Source organism: Carcharodon carcharias, chromosome 33, assembly GCF_017639515.1.
Source record: "Carcharodon carcharias isolate sCarCar2 chromosome 33, sCarCar2.pri, whole genome shotgun sequence".
NCBI lineage: Eukaryota > Metazoa > Chordata > Chondrichthyes > Lamniformes > Lamnidae > Carcharodon > Carcharodon carcharias.
The window spans coordinates 16,401,698-16,424,349 of record NC_054499.1 but is presented as its reverse complement, the minus strand read 5'-3'; the positions used below and the strand labels follow the sequence as shown (position 1 = coordinate 16,424,349).

Here is a 22,652-nt window from a genome sequence, read left to right as displayed (position 1 = left end):
TAACTCACCCCCTGATTATTACCCTTTCAGGCAGTGAGTTCCAGACCCCCACCCTCTCTCCTCTAATCGTCCTGCCAATCACTTTGAACCTTTGCCCCCTACTGACTGACCTCTCTACTAAAGTAAATAGGCCCTTCCAATCCACGGTATCCAGGTCCCTCATAATTTTGTACATCTTAATCAAATCTCCTCTCTGCCTCCTCTGTTCCATGGAGAACAACCCCAGCCTCTGTTACATGTCCAGATGCTCCAGTCCTGACCAAAGGTCTTCGACCTGGAATGTTAAGTGCCACCAGGACTTTCTGGCCCCGCCTCTGGTGGGCATCATCGCGGGTGGCACGGGAAAATTTGGAGAGCCGTTGACTTTTAACGGCTCTCCAATCTTTCCCATCCTGTCTGCGAGAATGGCCGTTGGGGCCCGAAAATCCTGCCCTCTGTTTCCCTTTCAGATCCAGAACTGCTGAGTATTTCCAACAATTCCCCCCTACCTCCTCTTTCACAACCCCTCATAATTTTGAATATCTCTGTTAGGTCTCCCCTTGATCAACTCTGTTCCCAGGGAAACCATCTCGACTCTGTAATCTTTCCACATAACTGATACCCCCATCTCCCTGGTAAGTGTCCTCTCCAAGAACTTGGCATCCTTCCTAGCGTGTGGTGCCCAGATTAAGCACAATACTCAAGTTGAGAAGCAGAAAATCTAAGGCGGTCGATATCAGGCAGGCAGTTCTCAATGAAAAGATCTAGAAAGGATGAGAGGGAAGGGTCCAGATGGAGGGCGAAGCCTAGGGGGCTGGAGAAAGAGCCTGCTGTGCGTGGGGAAAACTCCCGGTCGAAGGAGTGGGTGTAGAAGAAGACAATGGAAGAAGAGCTCTTGTGAGCGTGGAACTCATTGAGGTGAGGGGCTGCTGAGGTTGCAAAGGAATGAAGCTTCAGGCTTTTGGTTGTCAAAACACAAGGGACGAGATTGGAAAAAGCGATGGAGCAAGAGGAAAGTGAAGGGGAAGGAGGGCTGAAGGGGTGTCATATCCATGAATTGTTGAAGCTTATAACCCTTGCCACTCTTCCAGCCTGTGATTTAAGACTGTTCGTAGAATTATGGTACACTTACAGCACAGAAAGAGGCCATTTGGCTTATCTCGTCTCCGCTGGCCTTCTCCTACTTTCCAGCATTTGGTCCGTAGCCCTCTCAAAGGGGAGGGTTGATCTGCTCTTTCACAACCCCTCATAATTTTGAGTATCTCTGTTAGGTCTCCCCTTGATCAACTCTGCTCTCTGGACAACAATCTCCCGATTGATGAAGGGTCATACGGACTCGAAACATCAACTGTGTCCCTCTCCGCAGATGCTGTCAGACCTGCTGAGTTTTTCCAGGTATTTTTGCTTTTGCTCCGATTCTGTAATCTTTCCACATAACTGAAACTCTTTCTCCCTGGTAAATCTGCTCTGCACCCTTGCCAAGGACTTGGCACCCTTCCTAACATGTGGTGCCCAGATAGTGCACAATACTCAAGTTCAGATTTAACCAATGTGAATGACTTAGCTAGGCTTCCTTCAGTGCTCCTAATTACAAATCCAAGTGTCCCATACACTTTCTTAACCACCTTATTACTTAGCCCTACCACTTTAAAAATTTCCTGAATATGCACCCACTTTCACTGCTCTTTCACCCCCCTCAGAATTGTACCGTTAAGATTATATTGCCTCTCCATATTGTTCCTTCCAAAGTACATCACTTCATACTTATCCTATGATGTACAACACAACAAGTAATAGCCCCAATCCTAAACCCTAGAACCAACCCCACTGAATACAGTCCAGCACGTGCTCCAATCACTGATGGTGAAAAACTATCAGTTCAGCTATACACCCTGCTTTCAATCTTTTGGCCGATTCCATTCCCTAGTTACCTGTGTGTGTGTTGCATGTGTCTGTATGTGGGGTGTGTGTTTGAGGGACGGGGGTTGGGGGTCTGTGTGTGAGGTGGGTGTTTGTGTGTATGTCCATTTGTTACCATATCCTATTTGGACAATTCTGTTGTGTGGCATTGCAAACATTTTCTGAAAGTCCAACGTCAAATGGACTATTTTCAACAAGCCTCCTTGTTACTCCATCAAACAGCTCAATCAGATTAGTCTGACTCAATTTGTCATTGGCTGAGGGGAGATGGTGGCGTAGTGTTATTGTCACTGAGCTAGTACTCCAGGCACCCAGGGTAATGCTCTGGGGACCCGGGTTCAAATTTTGAATCTGATAATACAAAAATCTGGAATTAAAAGTCTAATGATGACCCTTAAAAACCCATCTGGTTCACTGATGTCCTTCAGGGAAATGGCTGAGCAAGCCACTCATTTCTCAAGGGCAATTAGGGATGGGCAATAAATGCAGGCTTAGCCTAGCGATGCGCGCATCCCATGAATTAATTTTTTTAAAAGCCTGTCTTGGCTATCCCTTATTAACACATGTCCCTCTAAGTGAGAATTAATTTTGTCCTTGGCTGCTCCCTAGCAGTTTTGATGTTTCAAACCTCACACACACTGATATTTAACATTCCAAACCCACATTGGTGCAGAGCCGCAGTGTTGACACTCACCCCTTCATTGTGACCAATTTTCTGATAATACTTGTAATACGCCTGGAAGTCAGGATTTTGTTGGTACCACTTGATGTGGCGTCTGTTCCGTGTGAGAGGTGTTCGCAGGAAATCTGTAGCCTCATGTGATTTCAGAGTTATTGTTTCATCTCCTTTCACTGTAATGGTAATGGACATTGTGAGAGGTGAGACTTCACTATCAGGTGGGTAATATTACTGACACCTGCACATCGCACATACACAGGCTTCAAACACGTCACCCCTCAAACACACCTCGCACACGCACACACACAGACCTCAACCCTCCCACCCCTCAAACACACACACCACACACACACATACACACACACACACACAGGCACAGACTTCAACCCCTGCCATCCCTCAAACACACACCCCACACACACACACACACACACAGACCTCAACCCTCCCATCCCTCAAACACACACACACACACACACACACACATCCCGCACACCACACAAACACATGAACACACACATCTGGCACACACACAAACACTCAGACCTCGACCCCCCCACCCCTCAAACACACATCTTAGACACACACACAAACCCCCTCCATGCACATGCACACACAACAGCCCCCCACACACATACACAGACCTCAACACCCCCCACCCCTCAAAAACACACACACACACCCATAGACCTCTACCCCTCATCCCTCAAACATGCAAACGCGCGCGCACACACACACACACACACACACAGACCTCAACCAACCCCGCCCCTCAAACACACACACACACACTCACATATATATATTATATATATAGATACACACACATATATATGCATGCACGCACAAACACGCACACGCACACAGACCTCAACCAACCCCTCCCCTCAGACACACACTCGCACCCACATGCGCGCACACGCACACACACACAACACCCACCCCCAACACACACACACAGCTCAACCCACCCACCCCTCAAACACACACCCCGCACACAGACGCACACAAACAACACCCACCCCCAACACACACACACAGACCTCAACCAACCCCACACCTCAAACACACCCCTGCACATAGGTGCGCACGCACGCACACACGCCCTGCACACATACACACACACAAACAGGTTCACATTCACACCTACACACACCCGCGTGCACACACATCCATGCGCATATTCACACTCATGCACACTCTAAGAACCACAGACACACTCATCCACATACACTCACACCCGCATACACACACCTTGTGCCCACACAGATTCAGATCCACACTCAACCCAAACACAAACATGCACAAACACACACCTTGTACACTCCTGTATACACACACACTCTCACACTCATACACACACACACACACACATACCTTGCATGCACACACACCTTGCACACACGCTGTCACATTCACACACATACACCCACACACACACACCTTCCACCCACACACATTCGCACTTGTGCACACACACACGCACAAACACCTCATGTACACACACCTGCTCACAAACACACACACTTACACCCGCATACACACACTTTGTGTCCACACACATTCAGACCTACACACACTCAACCCAAATATGCACATGCACAAACACACACCTCACGCACATGCACACACTCATACTCATATATACACACACACACACACACACACCTGTGCATGCGTGCAGACACATGCCCACATCCACACAAGCACACCCACACACACAGACACACACATGCAAACGTTACACACACAGTCATATTCACACATGCACACACCTTACACACACTCACACCCATTCGCACACACCTCGTGCACACTCACACCCACATACACACCTCACACGTACACACCAGCTCACATACTCATACACACACTTTGCACTCACACACAGACCCGCACACACTCAACCCGAACACACACACCTCTCTCACACACACAAGCACTCACCCATGCACATGCACACAGACACACCTGCGCATACACACATCCGCACACAGACACATGCACACACACAAACCTTGTACACACACACTCACACTCGCGCACACACACTCAACCCGAATACATAAACGTGCAAACAAACATACACCCTGCACACACACCTCATGCACACTCACACCCACACCTACATATTCATACCTTGCACCCACACACACTCAACCCGAGCACACGCACACATACACTCACACCTGCTCACATACAACTCATGCACACACACACTCACAACCGCACACAGACATGCACACACCTCGTGCACACACAGCCACACCTGCACACACCCAAACACAGACACCCACACACACAAAGCTTGCACACAGATACTCGCGCACACACTCACACCCACACACACACCTCTCAGACACATGCACACACCTCACACACACACCCGCTTTCACACACACACACACACACACACTCTCTTACTCTTTCTCACACACACATACCCATGCACACACCTTTCACACACCCGCTCTCTCACACACACACCCACATATACACATCTCGCGCCCACACACACACACACAGACCCACACACACCCAATCCGAACACACAAACCTGCACACAAACACACACCTCGCACATGCACACACTGACACCCGCACACATCTCATGCACACACACACTCAGACCCGCATACACATACCTCACACACACACATTCATGCCCGCACACACAAACACACACATACGCCTTATGCACACACAAACCTTGCCCTCACACATACACTTGCACACACATCTCACATGCACACATACTCCCACGCAAACACACCACACCTGCATACACACACCTTGCACCCACACACACTCAACCCGAACACATACCTCACACACACACACACACACCTCATGCATGCACACACACACACACACTCACACACATCACACATGCACACCTGTACACACACCACATGCACACCTGTACACACACCACACGCACACACCCGTACACACACCACGTGCACACACACGCACCCACTCACAGACACAGCGTACTGGCATACACACAACTCGTGCCCACACACACTCAGATTTGCACACACACACATACACTCACACCTGCTCACGTACAACTCACGCACACACACACCTGCACACAGACATGCACACACCTCGTGCACACACAGCCACACCTGCACACACCCAAACACAGACACCCACACACACAAAGCTTGCACACAGATACTCGCACACACACTCACACCCACACACACACCTCTCAGACACATGCACACACCTCACACACACACCCGCTTTCACACACACACACACACACTCCTACTCTCTCTCACACACACATACCCATGCACACACCTTACACACACCCGCTCTCACACACACACACACCCACATATACACATCTCGCGCCCACACACACACACAGACCCACACACACCCAATCCGCACACACAAACCTGCACACAAACACACACCTCGCACATGCACACACTGACACCCGCACACAGCTCATGCACACGCACACTCAGACCCGCATACACATACCTCACACACACACACTCATGCCCGCACACACAAACACACACATACACCTTGTACACACACAAACCTTGCTCTCACACATACACTTGCACACACATCTCACATGCACACGTACTCCCACGCAAACACACCACACCTGCATACACACACCTTTCACCCACACATACTCAACCCGAACACATACCTCACACACACGCACACACCTCATGCATGCACACACACACACACACTCACACACGTCACACATGCACACCCGTACACACACCACATGCACACCTGTACACACACCACACGCACACACCCGTACACACACCACGTGCACACACACACACCCACTCACACACACAGCGTACTGGCATACACACACCTTGTGCCCACACACACTCAGATTTACACACACACTCAACAAACGTGCACACAAACACATACCTCATGCACACACACAGTCACACCCGCATACACTAACTTGCGGCCACACACACGCAGAACTGTACACACACCTTGCATACATACACTCACACCTGCATACAGACACATACATGCATCCCTTGTGTGCACGCACACACACCCCCATACACCTCACATACACACATACACACCCGCACACACACCTCGCGCGCACACAGGCACCTCACGCACATGCACCTCATGCTCGCGCACATGCACCTCGCACACTTGCACACACACTCACACACACAAACCTCACGTGCACACACACCCGCACACATCCATACACACACACTACCCACACACGCACATACACATATACGCACACATACGTATACACACAAACGCACACGTATACACACACATGCACAAAATGTATAAACATATACACACACACCCGCGCTCACACATGCACGCTTGCACACACATGCACAGACCCACAGCTGCACACACACCCACATGCACACTCTCACAGCCAAGCACACACACACACATCCCGCATACACCCAAACTCTCACCAGTGCGCATTCTCACACACTTGCACACACAAACACCCACACATCCACTCACACCCGTACACACACACCTTGCACACAAGTGCAAATCTCCACACACACACTCACACACTCTCACACCTGCACACACACCCCTGCATACACACATCTGCGTTCACACTCGCGCACACACACTCACACCCGCACACACACCCATACCCGCTCACACACACGCAGATACTCACACCTGTGCATACATCTCACATACACACAGACACCCCTGCGCCCGTACACCTCTGCGCCCGTACACCTCTGCGTCCGTACACCTCTGCGCCCGTACAACTCCACGCCCGCACACCTGCACACACAGACACACACACACTCACGCCTACACATACACATCCCACATGTCTGCATATACTCACCTCTGCACGCATGCACACACACACACACACACCAGTGCGCACGCACACACCAGTGGACATTCTCACACACACATACTCTCACACACATACACTCACACACACCTCACACACATACTCTCGTACACAAATTCAAACCTCCACATACACTGACACACTCACCTCCACCCACAGCCCAGTGCATGTGCAAACGTGAACACACACCTTGCACGTTGCGTGCGCGCGCACATACACACACACAGTCACACCCGCGGGCACACAGACACACCCATCCCGCATGCACACCTTGCACACACTCACTCGCTCCTTGCACACACACACACAAAGACCTCACACCCACACCTCATACACCTTGCCTCTCAAATACACACGCGCACATACACTCACACCTGCTGCTCATAACACATGCACACACCACTCACACATACCAGACACACGCACACATCACTCACACACACACCACACATGCACACACTCTCCAGCAACAGCAGCTTTCATTTATACAGTGCATTTTACATTGTAAAACATCCCAGAATGCTTTACCGCAGCATTTGACACTTAGCCACATAAGCATTTCTCAGGAGAGGTGACCTAACACCTGGTCAAAGGGGTAGTGTTTAGGGAGTGTTTTGAAAGTTGAGAGAGTGGTTGTTAGGTTTACGGAGGGATATCCAGAGCTCATTGCCAAGGCTGCTGAAGGCACAGCCAACAATGGTGGAGCAAGTAAATTTGGGGAAGCAAAAGTGGCCAGAATTGGAGGAGCGCAGAAAGCTCAAAGGATTGTAATGCTGAAAGAGGTTACAGAGATACGTAGTGGCGACACCGCGAAGGGATTTGAACGCCAGCATGCCAACGGGAAGGCTGATTTCTTGTCAGGCCACGAAGGAATGTTGTTGACTGGAAACAGAGTTGCTGGCTGGAGGGCCTTAGGTGCGAGCTAGGATATGGGCAGCAGAGGTTTCGAATCAGCTCAACTTTATGGAAGGATCAAAGTGCAAGTCCGAGCCCAAACATCTCAGAATAGTCAAGTCTGCAGATAAGGAGGTCAAGGATGGAGATGTCAGCAGCAGCGGATCTACAGACTTGGGGCGGTGATATTACACAGGTGGAAATACTTGGTCTTGGTGAGACAGCAGACCAGCGTTGGCCGATCATCTCAGGGCGAGCTATGAGAACCAGGTTGCAAACTGCTCCCCAAAGCCTCAGGCAGCCTCCCAGGGATGGGGAATAATTGTTAGGGTAAACCTCACACAGATCCACAACACCCCACCTCCCCTCCCCCACCCTTCTCCCTCTCCCTTCCTTTTCCCTCTGCTTCCCCTCCTGTACATCTCCACCTTCCTTTGTTTCCCTCTGTCTCTCACCCCCTCTCCCCCTCTATCTGTCTACTCCTGCATCTCTCTTCTTATTTCTATTGCTCCTCCCTCTACTGCTCCATCTCTATCTTTCTCTCCCACAATTACCATCCTCCTCTCTCTTGTCCCTCTTCCTCTCCATGTCTCTCCCTCCCCCAACCCTCTGTTTCTCTCCCTCCTTTTCTTCCATCCCTCTCTCTCATCCCTGCCTCCACATTTCCTTTCCCCTACTCGTCTCGTTGGCTTCTCTTCCCCTCCATTTCTCTGCCTCATATTATATCTGCCGTCCTTTCTCTCTGTCTGTCTGTCTCTTTCTCTTTCTCTCCCTCTTGCTTTCCCCTCTTTCTCCCTTCCCCACCATTCCTCCCTTTTTAATCCTCCCTTTCATAATTCACTCCTCCCCCTCCCACATTTTTCCTTCTCTCCTTTCCTTTCACCTTCCCCCATCTTCCCTTTGTGTCTTCCCTTCCTTTGCCTCTAATTGTGCTCTCTCTGTCTCTCCCACCCTCTGTCTTTCTTTCTCTTTCTGTCTCTCTCTCGCTCTTTCTCTCTGTCTCTCTTTTGCCTGTCTCTCTCTCTCAATCTATCTCTCTGTCTCTCTCTCTCTGTCTGTCTGTGTGTGTGTGTCTGTCCCTCTCTCTCACTGTCTCTCTCTCTGTCTCTCTCTTTCTGTCTCTCGCTGTGTCACTCTCTCCCTGTGTGTGTGTGTGTGTGTGTGTGTGTGTGTCTCTCTCTCTGTCTGTGTGTGTCTCTCTCTCTCTGTCTCTCTCTCTGTGTCTCTCTCTGTTTGTCTCTCTCTCTCTCTCTCTCTCTCTCTCTCTGTCTCTCTCTCCCTCTCCCTGTGTCACTGTCTGTGTTTATCTCTCTCTCTGTGTTTCTCTCTCTCTGTGTCTCTCTCTCTGTTTGTCTCTCTCTCTGTCTGAGTGTTTCTCTCTATCTGAGTCTGTGTGTGTCTCTCTCTTTGTGTATCTCTCTGTTTGTCTCTCTCTCTCTCTCTGTGTTTGTCTCTCTCTATCTCTGTCTCTCTCTCTGTCTTTCTCCTCACCACCTGTCTATCCCCTCTTTCCTCTACGCTCACATTCCCTCCCCTGCTTCACCTCTCACCCCATCCATAACCCCTCCCTCACTATTCCCCTGTCTTCTGTCTCCTATCTGCCTCACCTCTGTCCCCTCACCTCTGTCCCTTCTTTTCTATACCCTTGCTCTCTCTGTCTCTTCCCTTCCCTGCATCTCTCTCTACACCTCTCTCCTTCTGCAATTTCATTCCCCTTCTCCTCCCTCCTTCTGTCACTTCCTCACTACCCAATCTCTCCCTCCCCATCTCTCCCTACACCATCGCTTACCCCTCCTCTCCTGCACCCGTCTCGATTTTACACCTCCTTCCAGTTTCTTCATCCATCACCTCTCCCCTCCATCACTTGCTTACGGTCCCTCTGTCTCCCACTCAATGCCTCCCTCCCTCTATCCCTGCTACTCCCCCTCCATATGTTTCTGCTCTTCCCTTCCTCGATCTCCTCCCTTTGTCCTCCCCTCCCCTTTTCACTCTCCCTCTTTCCCCCGTCTTTCCCTCTCTCTTTCTCTCCCCTTCCTTCTCTTCTTCCCTCTCTCTCCCTTCTTCTCCCCCATCTCTCTTCTCATCCCCTGTCTTCTTCCCCCTCTGCTTCCCCTCTCTCTTCTTCCCCTCTCCCCTGTCTTCTTCCCCCTCTGCTTCCCCCCCTTACCTCTCTCCCATTTCTCTTCTCCCCCTCTCTAGATCCTTACCCGTCTCCCCACCCACCTTTCTCTTCCCCTTTCTCCCCATTTCGCTCCTTCCCTCTTCTCTCTCTTTCCTCCTCTCCCCCTCTCTCTTCCCCTTTGTCTCCCCACCCCCCCCAATCTTTCTTCTTCCTGGCTCACTCTTTTCCCCTCCCCCTCTGTCTCACCCCCTCTCCACTTGACCCACACACCAACCCCCCCCCCTCCCCGCCCCCACTCTTCTCCCCCCCTGCCCTCGCTCTCTCTTGCACCTCTCACCCTGTACTTCTGCAAACGGCGGGGTAATCTGAAAGGGTGGACTTATAACTCACCTGGTCTAATGAGGTCCCACAGACTTCCAGACTGGACTCCACCTGGAAGAGAAGGATTTTGTAGTTTGTATTATTGTGACTGACAGCAAAAATGCACAAATCCAAACTGGAACCAACATCCCCCAGCAGTCAGACACTGGCAACACACCACAAAGTGCTCCATCTGCTACCTCATAAAATCATTGGGTGTCACAGGTCCCAGCCTGACTACAGGCATCTGCTGCCACATTATTTCAGGCCCCAGGCAGGAAACCTGGAAAATAACCAGAATTAGACCCAAGATTACAACCGCATGGCAAAGGAATGTGAGCCCATTAGTAACAAAACACAGGAGTCCCAGAACAAAATATAGAAGCACAGAGGCTGCAAACATGTGTGAGTCACACTGCACGGATAGAGAGAGAGAGAGAGAGCAAGTGCAGGTCCAGAGAGAGAGAGCAAGCGAGTGCAGGTCCAGAGAGAGAGAGAGAGTGAGCTCAGGCCCAGAGAGAGAGAGAGAGTGAGCTCAGGCCCAGAGAGAGAGAGAGAGTGAGCTCAGGCCCAGAGAGAGAGAGAGCTCAGGTCCAGAGAGAGAGAGAGAGAGTGAGCTCAGGCCCAGAGAGAGAGAGCGAGCTCAGGCCCAGAGAGAGAGAGAGAGAGAGCAAGCTCAGGCCCAGAGAGAGAGAGAGAGAGCAAGCTCAGGCCCAGAGAGAGAGAGAGCTCAGGCCCAGAGAGAGAGAGAGAGAGCAAGCTCAGGCCCAGAGAGAGAGAGAGCTCAGGCCCAGAGAGAGAGAGAGAGAGAGCTCAGGCCCAGAGAGATAGAGAGAGCGAGCTCAGGCCCAGAGAGAGAGAGCGAGCTCAGGCCCAGAGAGAGAGAGAGAGCAAGCTCAGGCCCAGAGAGAGAGAGAGAGCGAGCTCAGGCCTAGAGAGATAGAGAGAGCGAGCTCAGGTCCAGAGAGAGAGAGAGAGTGAGCTCAGGCCCAGAGAGAGAGAGAGAGCGAGCTCAGGTCCAGAGAGAGAGAGAGAGCGAGCTCAGGCCCAGAGAGAGAGAGCGAGCTCAGGTCCAGAGAGAGAGAGAGAGCGAGCTCAGGTCCAGAGAGAGAGAGCTCAGGTCCAGAGAGAGAGAGAGCTCAGGTCCAGAGAGAGAGAGCGAGCTCAGGCCCAGAGAGAGAGTGAGCTCAGCTCCAGAGAGAGAGAGAGAGTGAGCTCAGGCCCAGAGAGAGAGAGAGGGAACTCAGGTCCAGAGAGAGAGAGAGAGAGCTCAGGTCCAGAGAGAGAGAGAGAGAGAGCTCAGGTCCAGAGAGAGAGTGAGCTCAGGTCCAGAGAGAGAGAGCGAGCTCAGGTCCAGAGAGAGAGAGAGAGCGAGCTCAGGCCCAGAGAGAGAGAGAGAGCTCAGGTCCAGAGAGAGAGAGAGAGCAAGCTCAGGCCCAGAGAGAGAGAGAGAGTGAGCTCAGGTCCAGAGAGAGAGAGCGAGCTCAGGCCCAGAGAGAGAGAGAGAGCGAGCTCAGGTCCAGAGAGAGAGAGCGAGCTCAGGTCCAGAGAGAGAGAGTGAGCTCAGGTCCAGAGAGAGAGAGAGAGCAAGCTCAGGCCCAGAGAGAGAGAGAGAGAGAGCTCAGGTCCAGAGAGAGAGAGAGAGAGAGAGAGCTCAGGTCCAGAGAGAGAGAGAGAGTGAGCTCAGGCCCAGAGGGAGAGAGAGAGTGAGCTCAGGCCCAGAGAGAGATAGAGAGAGAGAGAGCTCAGGTCCAGAGAGAGAGAGAGAGTGAGCTCAGGTCCAGAGAGAGAGAGAGAGAGAGAGAGAGAGAGCTCAGGTCCAGAGAGAGGGAGCTCAGGTCCAGAGAGAGAGAGAGAGAGAGCAAGCTCAGGCCCAGAGAGAGAGAGAGAGTGAGCTCAGGCCCAGAGAGAGAGAGCGAGCTCAGGCCCAGAGAGAGAGAGAGAGCGAGCTCAGGCCCAGAGAGAGAGAGAGAGCAAGCTCAGGTCCAGAGAGAGCGAGCTCAGGTCCAGAGAGAGAGAGCTCAGGTCCAGAGAGAGAGAGCGAGCTCAGGTCCAGAGAGAGAGAGAGAGCGAGCTCAGGTCCAGAGAGAGAGAGAGGGAGCTCAGGTCCAGAGAGAGAGTGAGCTCAGGTCCAGAGAGAGAGAGCGAGCTCAGGCCCAGAGAGAGAGAGAGAGAGAGCTCAGGTCCAGAGAGAGAGAGCGAGCTCAGGTCCAGAGAGAGAGAGAGAGCTCAGGTCCAGAGAGAGAGAGAGAGAGAGCTCAGGTCCAGAGAGAGAGTGAGCTCAGGTCCAGAGAGAGAGAGCGAGCTCAGGCCCAGAGAGAGAGAGAGAGCGAGCTCAGGCCCAGAGAGAGAGAGAGCTCAGGTCCAGAGAGAGAGAGAGAGCTCAGGCCCAGAGAGAGAGAGAGTGAGCTCAGGTCCAGAGAGAGAGAGCGAGCTCAGGTCCAGAGAGAGAGAGAGTGAGCTCAGGCCCAGAGAGAGAGAGAGAGAGCTCAGGTCCAGAGAGAGAGAGCGAGCTCAGGTCCAGAGAGAGAGAGAGAGCGAGCTCAGGTCCAGAGAGAGAGAGAGGGAGCTCAGGTCCAGAGAGAGAGTGAGCTCAGGTCCAGAGAGAGAGAGCGAGCTCAGGCCCAGAGAGAGAGAGAGAGAGAGCTCAGGTCCAGAGAGAGAGAGAGAGCTCAGGTCCAGAGAGAGAGAGAGAGAGAGCTCAGGTCCAGAGAGAGAGTGAGCTCAGGTTCAGAGAGAGAGAGCGAGCTCAGGCCCAGAGAGAGAGAGAGAGCGAGCTCAGGCCCAGAGAGAGAGAGAGCTCAGGTCCAGAGAGAGAGTGAGCTCAGGTCCAGAGAGAGAGAGAGAGCTCAGGCCCAGAGAGAGAGAGAGGGAGCTCAGGTCCAGAGAGAGAGAGAGAGCTCAGGTCCAGAGAGAGAGAGCGAGCTCAGGTCCAGAGAGTGAGATCAGGTCCAGAGAGAGAGAGCGAGCTCAGGCCCAGAGAGAGAGAGAGAGCGAGCTCAGGCCCAGAGAGAGAGAGAGCTCAGGTCCAGAGAGAGAGTGAGCTCAGGTCCAGAGAGAGAGAGCGAGCTCAGGCCCAGAGAGAGAGAGAGTGAGCTCAGGCCTAGAGAGAGAGAGAGAGCGAGCTCAGGTCCAGAGAGAGAGAGAGAGAGAGCTCAGATCCAGAGAGAGAGTGAGCTCAGGTCCAGAGAGAGAGAGCGAGCTCAGGCCCAGAGAGAGAGAGCGAGCTCAGGTCCAGAGAGAGAGAGAGCGAGCTCAGGCCCTGAGAGAGAGAGAGAGCGAGCTCAGGTCCAGAGAGAGAGAGCGAGCTCAGGTCCAGAGAGAGAGAGAGAGCGAGCTCAGGCCCAGAGAGAGAGAGAGAGCGAGCTCAGGTCCAGAGAGAGAGAGAGAGCGAGCTCAGGCCCAGAGAGAGAGAGAGAGCGAGCTCAGGCCCAGAGAGAGAGAGAGAGCGAGCTCAGGTCCAGAGAGAGAGAGAGCGAGCTCAGGTCCAGAGAGAGAGAGAGAGTGAGCTCAGGTCCAGAGAGAAAGAGCGAGCTCAGGTCCAGAAAGAGAGTGAGTGCAGGTCCAGAGATAGAGTGAGTGCAGGTCCAGAGAGAGAGAGAGAATGCAAATCCAGAGAGAGAGAGAGAGAGAGAGCGAGTGAGCTCAGGTCCAGAGAGAGAGAGTGAGCTCAGGTCCAAAGAGAGAGAGTGAACTCAGGTCGAGAGAGAGAGAGCAAGCTCAGGTCCAGAGATAAAGTGAGTGCAGGTCCAGAGAGAGAAAATGATTGCAGGCCGAGAGAGATAATGAGTGCAGGTCCAGAGAGAGAGAGAGAATGCAGATCCAGAGAGAGAGAGAGAGAGGGAGTGAACTCAGTTCCAGAGAGAGTGAGCTCAGGTCCAGAGAGAGAGAGAGAGAGAGCTCAGGCCCAGAGAGAGAAAGTAAGAAAGTGCAGCTTCAGAGAGAGATGGAGAGCGAGTGAACTCCAGTCCAGAGAGAGAAAGAGAGTGCAAGTCCAGAGAGAGAGTGAGCGCAGGTCGAGAGAGACAATGAGTGCAGGTCCAGAGAGGGAGAATGCAGATCCTGAGGGAGAGTGAACTCGGGTCCAGAGAGAGAGAGCGAGTGAACTCCAGTCCAGAGAGAGAGAGAGAACGAGCTCAGGCCCAGAGAGATCGAGTGAGTGCAGGTCCAGAGAGACAGTGAGTGCAGGTGTCGAGAAAGAGCGAGAGAGAGAATGCAGATCCAGAGAGAGAGTGAGTGAGCTCAGATCCAGAGAGAGTGAGTGGGCTCAAGTCCAGCGAGAGAGAGTGAGTGAGCTCAGGTTCAGAGAGAGAGAGAGTGCAAACTCAGGCCCACAGAGTGTGAGTGCAGGTGTTCAGAGAGATAGAGAGAGAGAATGCAGATCCAGAGAGATAGAGAGTGAGCTCAGATTTATAAAGAGAGAGAGTAAGCTCAGGTTCAGAGAGAGAGAGTAAGAGTGTGCAGGTCAAGAGAGAGTGAGAGTGCACATAGAGAGAGAGAATGAGCTCAGATCCTGAGAGAGAGTGAGTGAGCTCAGATCCTGAGAGAGAGTGAGTGAGCTCAGATCCAGAGAGAGTGAGCAAGCTCAGTCCAGAGAGAGAGCGAGTGAACTCAGATCCAGAGAGAGAGAGAGCGCAAACTCAGGCCCAGAGAGAGAGAGTGAGTGCAGGTGTCGAGAGAGAGAGAGAGAGAGAGAATGTAGATCCAGAGAGAGAGAGTAAGCTCAGGTCCAGAGAGAAGGAGTGAGAGCGCACATTGAGATAGAGAGTGAGCTCAGGTCCAGAGAGAGAGAGAGAGCGTGAGTGCAGGTCAGGGAGAGAAAGCGAGAGAGTGAGAGCAGTTCCAGAGAAAGAAAGCGAGAGAGAGGGAGAGAGCAGCTCCAGAGAGACAGAGACCGAGAGAGCATGTATGCAAGGATAGAAGAGAGATGGACTGGTCTGCATGGACAGAATGAGTTTGGATGCACGGAGACAGTGAGTGTGGGGCAAAGGGGACGGCTCAGGGACAGGGTGGTAAGACAGAGTGTAGGGTAGAGAGAGAGAGTACTGCGAGCGGACAGTGACAGGGAGAGCAATCTGCACTTGAATGCGCACAGGGATAGAGAGCATGGGGATTTGATAAAAGTGTTCAATGTCATGATGGATTTTGATAGAGTAAATTAACCAGAAACTGTTTTCGAGAATGAGACAACGCAGGTTTAACGTAATTGGTATAAGAACCAGAGACAAAATGAGGATTTTTTTTTTCTATTCTGTCCAATGTTATCATCTGGAATTTGCTGTCTGAAAAGGTGATGGAAGCAGATTCAATAATAACTTTCAAAAGGGAATTGGATTCACATTAGAAGAGGAAAACTTTGTAGGGTTTGGAGAAAGGGGCAGGACGAGAGGGACTGGTGGAATAATTCTGCCAAAGAGCTGGCACAGGCATGATGGGCTGAGTGGCCTCTTTCTGTGTCTTTCTAAGGCTCTATAATGAGTCAGAGTGATCGTCATTGGCATCAGGGCAGCATTTGACCATGTGGCATCGAGGAACCCATCAAAACTGGAGTCAATGGGAATCGGGGTGGGGGGGGAATGTCTCCGCTGATTGGAGTCATACAAAGCGCAAAGGAAACTGGCTGTGGTTGTTGGAGGTCAGTCATCTCAGCTCCAGGACATCACTGCAGGAGTTCCTCAGGGTAGAGTCCTCGGCCCAACCACCTTCAGCTGCTTCACCAATGACCTTCCTTCCATCATAAGGTCAGAAGTGGGGATGTTCGCTGATGATTGCACAATGTTCAGCACCATTCTCGACCCCTCAGATGCTGAAGCAGTCCATGTCCAAATGCAGCAAGACCATAAGACATAGGAGCAGAAATTAGGCCATTCAGCCCATCGAGTCTGCTCTGCCATTCAATCATAGCTGATAAGTTTCTCAACCCCATTCTCCCGCCTTCTCCCTGTAACCTTTGATCCCCTTACCCATCAAGAACCTATCTATCTCGGTCTTAAATACGCTCAATGACCTGGCCTCCACAGCCTTCTGTGGCAATGAATTCCATAGATTCACCACTCTCTGGCTAAAGAAGTTTCTCCTCATCTCTGTTCTAAAAGGTCTTCCCTTTACTCCGAGGCTGTGCTCTCGGGTCCTAGTCTCTCCTACTAATGGAAGCATCTTCCCCACGTCCACTCTATCCAGGCCTTTCAGTACTCTGTAAGTTTCAATCAGTTCCCCCCTCATCCTTCTAAACTCCATCGAGTATAGACCCAGAGTCCTCAAACATTCCTCATATTTTAAGCCTTTCATTCCTGGGATCATTCTCGTGAACCTCCTCTGGGGTCCAAAATTGCTCACAATATTCTAAATGTGGTCTGACCAGAGCCTTATAAAGCCTCAGCAGCACATCCCTGCTTTTATATTCTAGTCCTTTCGAAATAAATGCCAACATTGCATTTGCCTTCCTAACTACCGACTCAACCTGCAAGTTAAGCTTAAGAGAATCCTGGACTAGGACTCCCAAGTCCCTTTGCACTCCAGATTTCTGAATTCTCTCCCCATTTAGAAAATAGTCTATGCCTCTATTCTTCCTACCAAAGTGCATGAACTCACACTTCCCCACATTGTATTCCATCTGCCTCTTCTTTGCCCATTCTCCTAACCTGTCCAAATCCTTCTGCAGCCTCCCCGCCTCCTCAATACTACCTGTCCCTCCACCTATCTTTGTATCATTTGCAAACTTAGCCAGGATGCCCTCAGTTCCTTCATCTAGATCATTAAAGTATAAGGTGAAAAGTTGTGGTCCCAACACAGACCCCTGCGGAACTCCACTAGTCACCGGCCGCCATCCTGAGAAGGACCCCCTTATCCCCACTCTCTGCCTCCTGCCAGACAGCCAATCTTCTATCCATGCTAGTACCTTGCCTCTAACACCATGGGCTCTTATCTTACTGAGCAGCCTCCTGTGCAGCACTTTGTCAAAGGCCTTCTGGAAGTCCAAGTAGATAACATCCATTGGCTCTCCTTTGTCTAACCTACTCGTTCCCTCTTCAAAGAATTCTAACAGATTTGTCAGGCATGACCTCCCCTTGATGAAACAATGACCTGGACGATATCCAGGCTTGGGCTGACAAGGCTTTTTTTTAATTCATTCACGGGATGTGGGCTTCGCTGGCTGGGCCAGCGTTTATTGCCCATCCCTAGTTGCTCTTGAGAAGGTGATGGTGAGCTGCCTCCTTGAACCGCTGCAGTCCATGTAGTGTTGGTAGACCCACCATGCTGTTGGGGAGGGAGTTCCAGGATGTTTACGCAGCGACAGTGAAGGCCACACAAGTGCCAGGCAATGATCTAATTCCCTTTAGAAAGCTTTGATTGACCTTGCCTCCACACAAACTCAGACATTGCATTCCAGATCTCAACCATTTATCGCATAATAAAGTTTCTCCTCATGTCTCCGTTGCTTCTTTTGCCAATCACCTTAAATCTGTGCCCTCTCAGTCTCAATCCTTCCACCAATGGGAACAGTTTCTCCCCATCTACTCTGTCCAGACAGACCCCTCATGATCTTGAACACCTCTATCAAATCTCTTCTCAACCTTCTCTTCTCCAATGAAGTGATTCACTTTGGCAGAAAGAACATAGAAAAACAGTATAAAATAAAGGGTACAATTCTAAAAGGGCTGCAGGAGCTGAGGGACCTGGGTGTTTATATGCAAAAATTATCAAAGGTGGCAGGACAGGCTGAGAGCACTGTTAATATAGTATATGGTACACTGGGCTCCAAGGAAAACAGTCCCAACTTCTCCAATCTATCTTCGCAACTGAAATTCCTCATCCCTGGAACCATTCGCATGAATCTTTTCTGTACTCTCTCAAATGTCTTCACACCCTTCTTAAAGTGCCATGTTCAGAACTGGACGTGATACTCCATTGAGGCCAAGCCAGTATTTTATACAAGTTCAACCTAACCTCCTTGTTATTGTACTCTATGCCTCTATTAATAAAGCCCAGGGTGCCATATGCTCTATTAACCACACTCTCAACCTGTCCTGCCACCTTTGGTGATTTTTGCATAAATACACCCAGGTCCCTCAGCTCCTGCAACCCTTTTAGAATTGTACCCTTTATTTCATACTGTTTCTCTACCTTCTTCCAGCCAAAGTGAATCACTTCGCACTTCTGTGTACTAAATTTCATCTGCCACTTGCCTGCCCATCCCACCAACCTTTCTATGTCCTTTTGAAGTTCTACACTAACCTCCTCATGGTCTTGATTCACAATACACTAAATACAATACACAATGCACTAACCTCCTCATGGTTCACAATACCTCCAAGTTTCACATCTCTTAAAATCTTGAAATTGTGCCCCGTACACCAAGGTTACGCATTTAATATATAAAAAGAGCAGTGGTCCTAACACTGACCCCTGGAAAACTCCACTATAAACCATTCTCCAGTCCAAAAAAACAATCATGCACCACTACTCTTTGTTTCTTGTCACTCGGCCAATTTTGTATCCATGTTGCTACTGTCCCTTTTATCCATGAACTCTAACTTTGATCACAAGTCAGTTGTGTGGCACTGTATCAAATGCCTTTTGGAAGTCCATGTGCACCACATCAATAGCATTACCCTCATCAACACTCTCTGTCACCCCTTCAACAAACTCAATCAAATTAGTCAAACATGATTTTCCTTTAAGAAAGCTATGCTGACTTTCCTTAATTAACCTACATTTGACCATGTGACTATTAACTTTGCCCCAAATGAATGTTTCTAAAAGTTTCCCCGCCACAAAAGTTAAACTGACAGGCCTGTAGTTGCTGTGCTTATCTTTACACCTTTTTTTGAACAAGGGTGTAATATTTGCAATTCACCAATCTGCTGGCACCACTCTGAGTCTAAGGAAGACTGGAAAATTATGGCCAGTGCCTCCACAATTTCCAATCTCACTTCCCTCAGTATTATTGGAAGCATCTCCTCTGGTCCAGGTGCCTTATCCACTTTAAGTACAGACAGCCTATTCAATACCTCCTCCCTATCAATTTTAAGCTCTTCAAGTGTCTGAATTGTCTGTTTCACCATGGCCTGGGTAGCATCTTCTTCCTGATAAAGACAGATGCAAAGTATTCATTTAATGCCTCAGCTATGCCCCCTACCTCTATTCATAAATCCTCTTTTTGGTCCATAATCAGCACCACTCCTTCTCTTACCACCCTTTTACTATTTATATGCCTACAGAGGACTTTTGGATTCCCTTTTATGTTAGCTGCTAGGCTCTACTTGTACTCTCTCTTTGCTTCTCTTATTTGCTTGTTCAGTTCCCCTCTGAACCTTTTATATTCAGCCTTGTTCTTAATTGTATTATCCACCTGACATCTGTCATAAGCACACTTTCTCTCCTCCATCTTAACCCCTGCCTCTTTCGTCATTTAGGGAGCTCTGGATTTGTTTGCCAAATTTACCCTTCACAGGAACGTACCTTGACTGTACTTGAACTATCTCGTCTTTAAATGTAGCCCATTGTTCAGCTGCAGTTTTGCCTGCTAAACTTTGATTCCAGTTTATGTGGGCCAGATCCATTCTTACCCCATTGAAGTTGGCTTTCCCCCAGTTAATTATTCTTACCTCTGGATTGCTCCATCTCATTATTTCCATAGCCAACCTAAACCCTATGATACAATGATCACGGTCCCCTAAATGGTCCCCCACTTGATCCACTTGACCCACATCATTCTCTAGAACGAGGTCTGGCAGTGTCTCCTTTCTCCTTTCTCCTTGGACTGGGAACAAACTGATGTAGGAGATTTTCCTGGATACTTTCTCAGAACTCTTGCCCTTCTGTGCTCTTTATACTACTCCTATCCCAGTCATATTCGGATAATTTAAGTCCCCCATTATGATAACTCTATAATTCTTGCACTTCCGTATAATTTCCCTGCAGATTTGTTCCTCTACATCCTTCCCACTAGTTGGAAATCTATAGACTATGCCAAGCAATGTAATTGCACCCTTTTTGTTCCTTAGCTCCAGCCAAATAGATTCTGCCCTTGACCCCTCTGGGACATTCTCTCTCTCCAGCACTGCAATGCTCTCCTTAACCAATACTGCCACACCTCCTTTCCTTCCTTTCCTGAACACATTGTATTCAGTCCTGCCCTTCTTTGAGCCAGGTCTCTGTTACAGCCACAACATTGTGTTTGTACATGACAATCTGTGTCTATCAATCACATTTACCACCTTCTGTGCATTCACATACATGCACAGTAACCCTGATTTAGATGTTATTACTTTTCCTCTTACACTGGGCCCACCTAATGCCTTACTCTAGTGCTCTCTGTCTCTCCCAGTATTCTGTGCACCTTGGTAATCCTTTCTTATATTACCTCCTGGTCCCACACACCTGCCAAGTTAGTTCAAACCCTCCTCCATAGCACAATTGCCCACAAGGAAATTGGTCCTGACTCTGTTTAGGTGCAACCCATCCAGCCTGTAGAGATGCCATCTCCCCTAGAACTGATGCCAATGCACCAGGATCTCTCCAGCCACACATTCACCTGATTTTTCTACACTCGCGTGCAGTGGTACTGGGAGTAATCCAGATATTACTACTTTTGGGATCCTGCTTGCAAATTTCCTACCTAATTCCCTAAATGCAGACTGCAGGACTACATCACTCTTTCGACCCATGTCATTGGTAACAATGTGGACCACGACTGCTGGCTGCTCACCGTCCCCCCCTCAGAATGCTTCAGCGACACCCTTGACCCTGGCACCAGGGAGGCACCATACCATCCTGCAGTCACACGGCGGCCAGAGAAACAAAGTCTCACCAGCCACTCGCTTCTCTTCTTCTGATCTCACTTACGTATAAGGGCAACACCTTCCAAACCCGGCACCTCTACCATCTAGAAGGACACAGGCAGAAGGCACACGGGGAACACCGTCACTCGGAAGTTCCCCTCCAAGCTACTCACCATCCCGACTTGGAAATATATCGGCCGTTCCTTCACTGTCGCTGGGTCAAAATCCTGGAACTCCCTCCCTAATGTACCCAGGACTCCCCGTAATTTTTTTCAAGCACCCAGGGGTCTACTTAGCTCCTTTAAATTGTTTCGCACACATTCATTTGTCCATGGCCTGCATGGGGACTTTCAGGTTGCGGTGTGGTCGTTGGAACAAAGGTGTACCTGCCATAGGTGGACTGCAGTGGTTCACCACCACCTTCTCAAGGATAGCCAGGGTTAGGGACTAAAGGCTGACCTTGCCAGCAACACACTCATCCCATGAATCAATAAAAAGGTAATCTCACAACGCCCAACAGAACCACGTAATCTCATTCTCTCTAATCTCCTTTTCCATTCCCTGATCTGCTTCCGATTCCAATTCTTGATTCTGTTATTCTTTCCCTGTTTACATCAGGAGAGTGAGGACGATTACAAACTGATCGTACAGCCTGTGATTTGCAGGAAGTCCTGACCCAAGTCCCAGTCCCCACATGGATTTTAACAATAGGGAGGCAGTGGTGTAGTGGTAATGTTTCTAGACTTGTGAATCCAGAGGCCTAGAAACATTCTCTGGGAACATGGGTTCAAATCCCACCATGGCTGCTGGTGGAGCTTAAATTAAAATTAATTTTTTTTTAAATCTCGTATTAAAGCCAATCTCAGTAATGGCAACAACCGTCATCAATTGTCATAAAAACTGATGTCATTTAGGGAAGGAAACCTGCAGCCCTTACCTGGTCTGACCTACACATGATAGGAATGTGGATGACTCTTGACTCCCCTCTGAAATGGCCCAGCAAGCCTCTCAGTTCAAGGGCAATTAGGGATGGGT

The 22,652-nt window shown here is 50.1% G+C and overlaps 1 protein-coding gene across 1 annotated transcript in view; it reads right to left on the bottom strand.

Annotated features, from left to right (window-relative positions):
• The window catches only part of and3 (actinodin3), a 61,664-nt gene that overhangs the window by 6,699 nt on the left and 32,313 nt on the right, over positions 1-22,652 (bottom strand). The window contains exons 5-6 of the mRNA XM_041178787.1: positions 10,864-10,919; positions 2,594-2,751 (exon numbers count right to left, since the gene is read on the bottom strand). Of these exons, the coding sequence (XP_041034721.1) occupies positions 2,594-2,751; positions 10,864-10,919 (214 nt within the window). The remainder of the gene's footprint in view (positions 1-2,593; positions 2,752-10,863; positions 10,920-22,652) is intronic.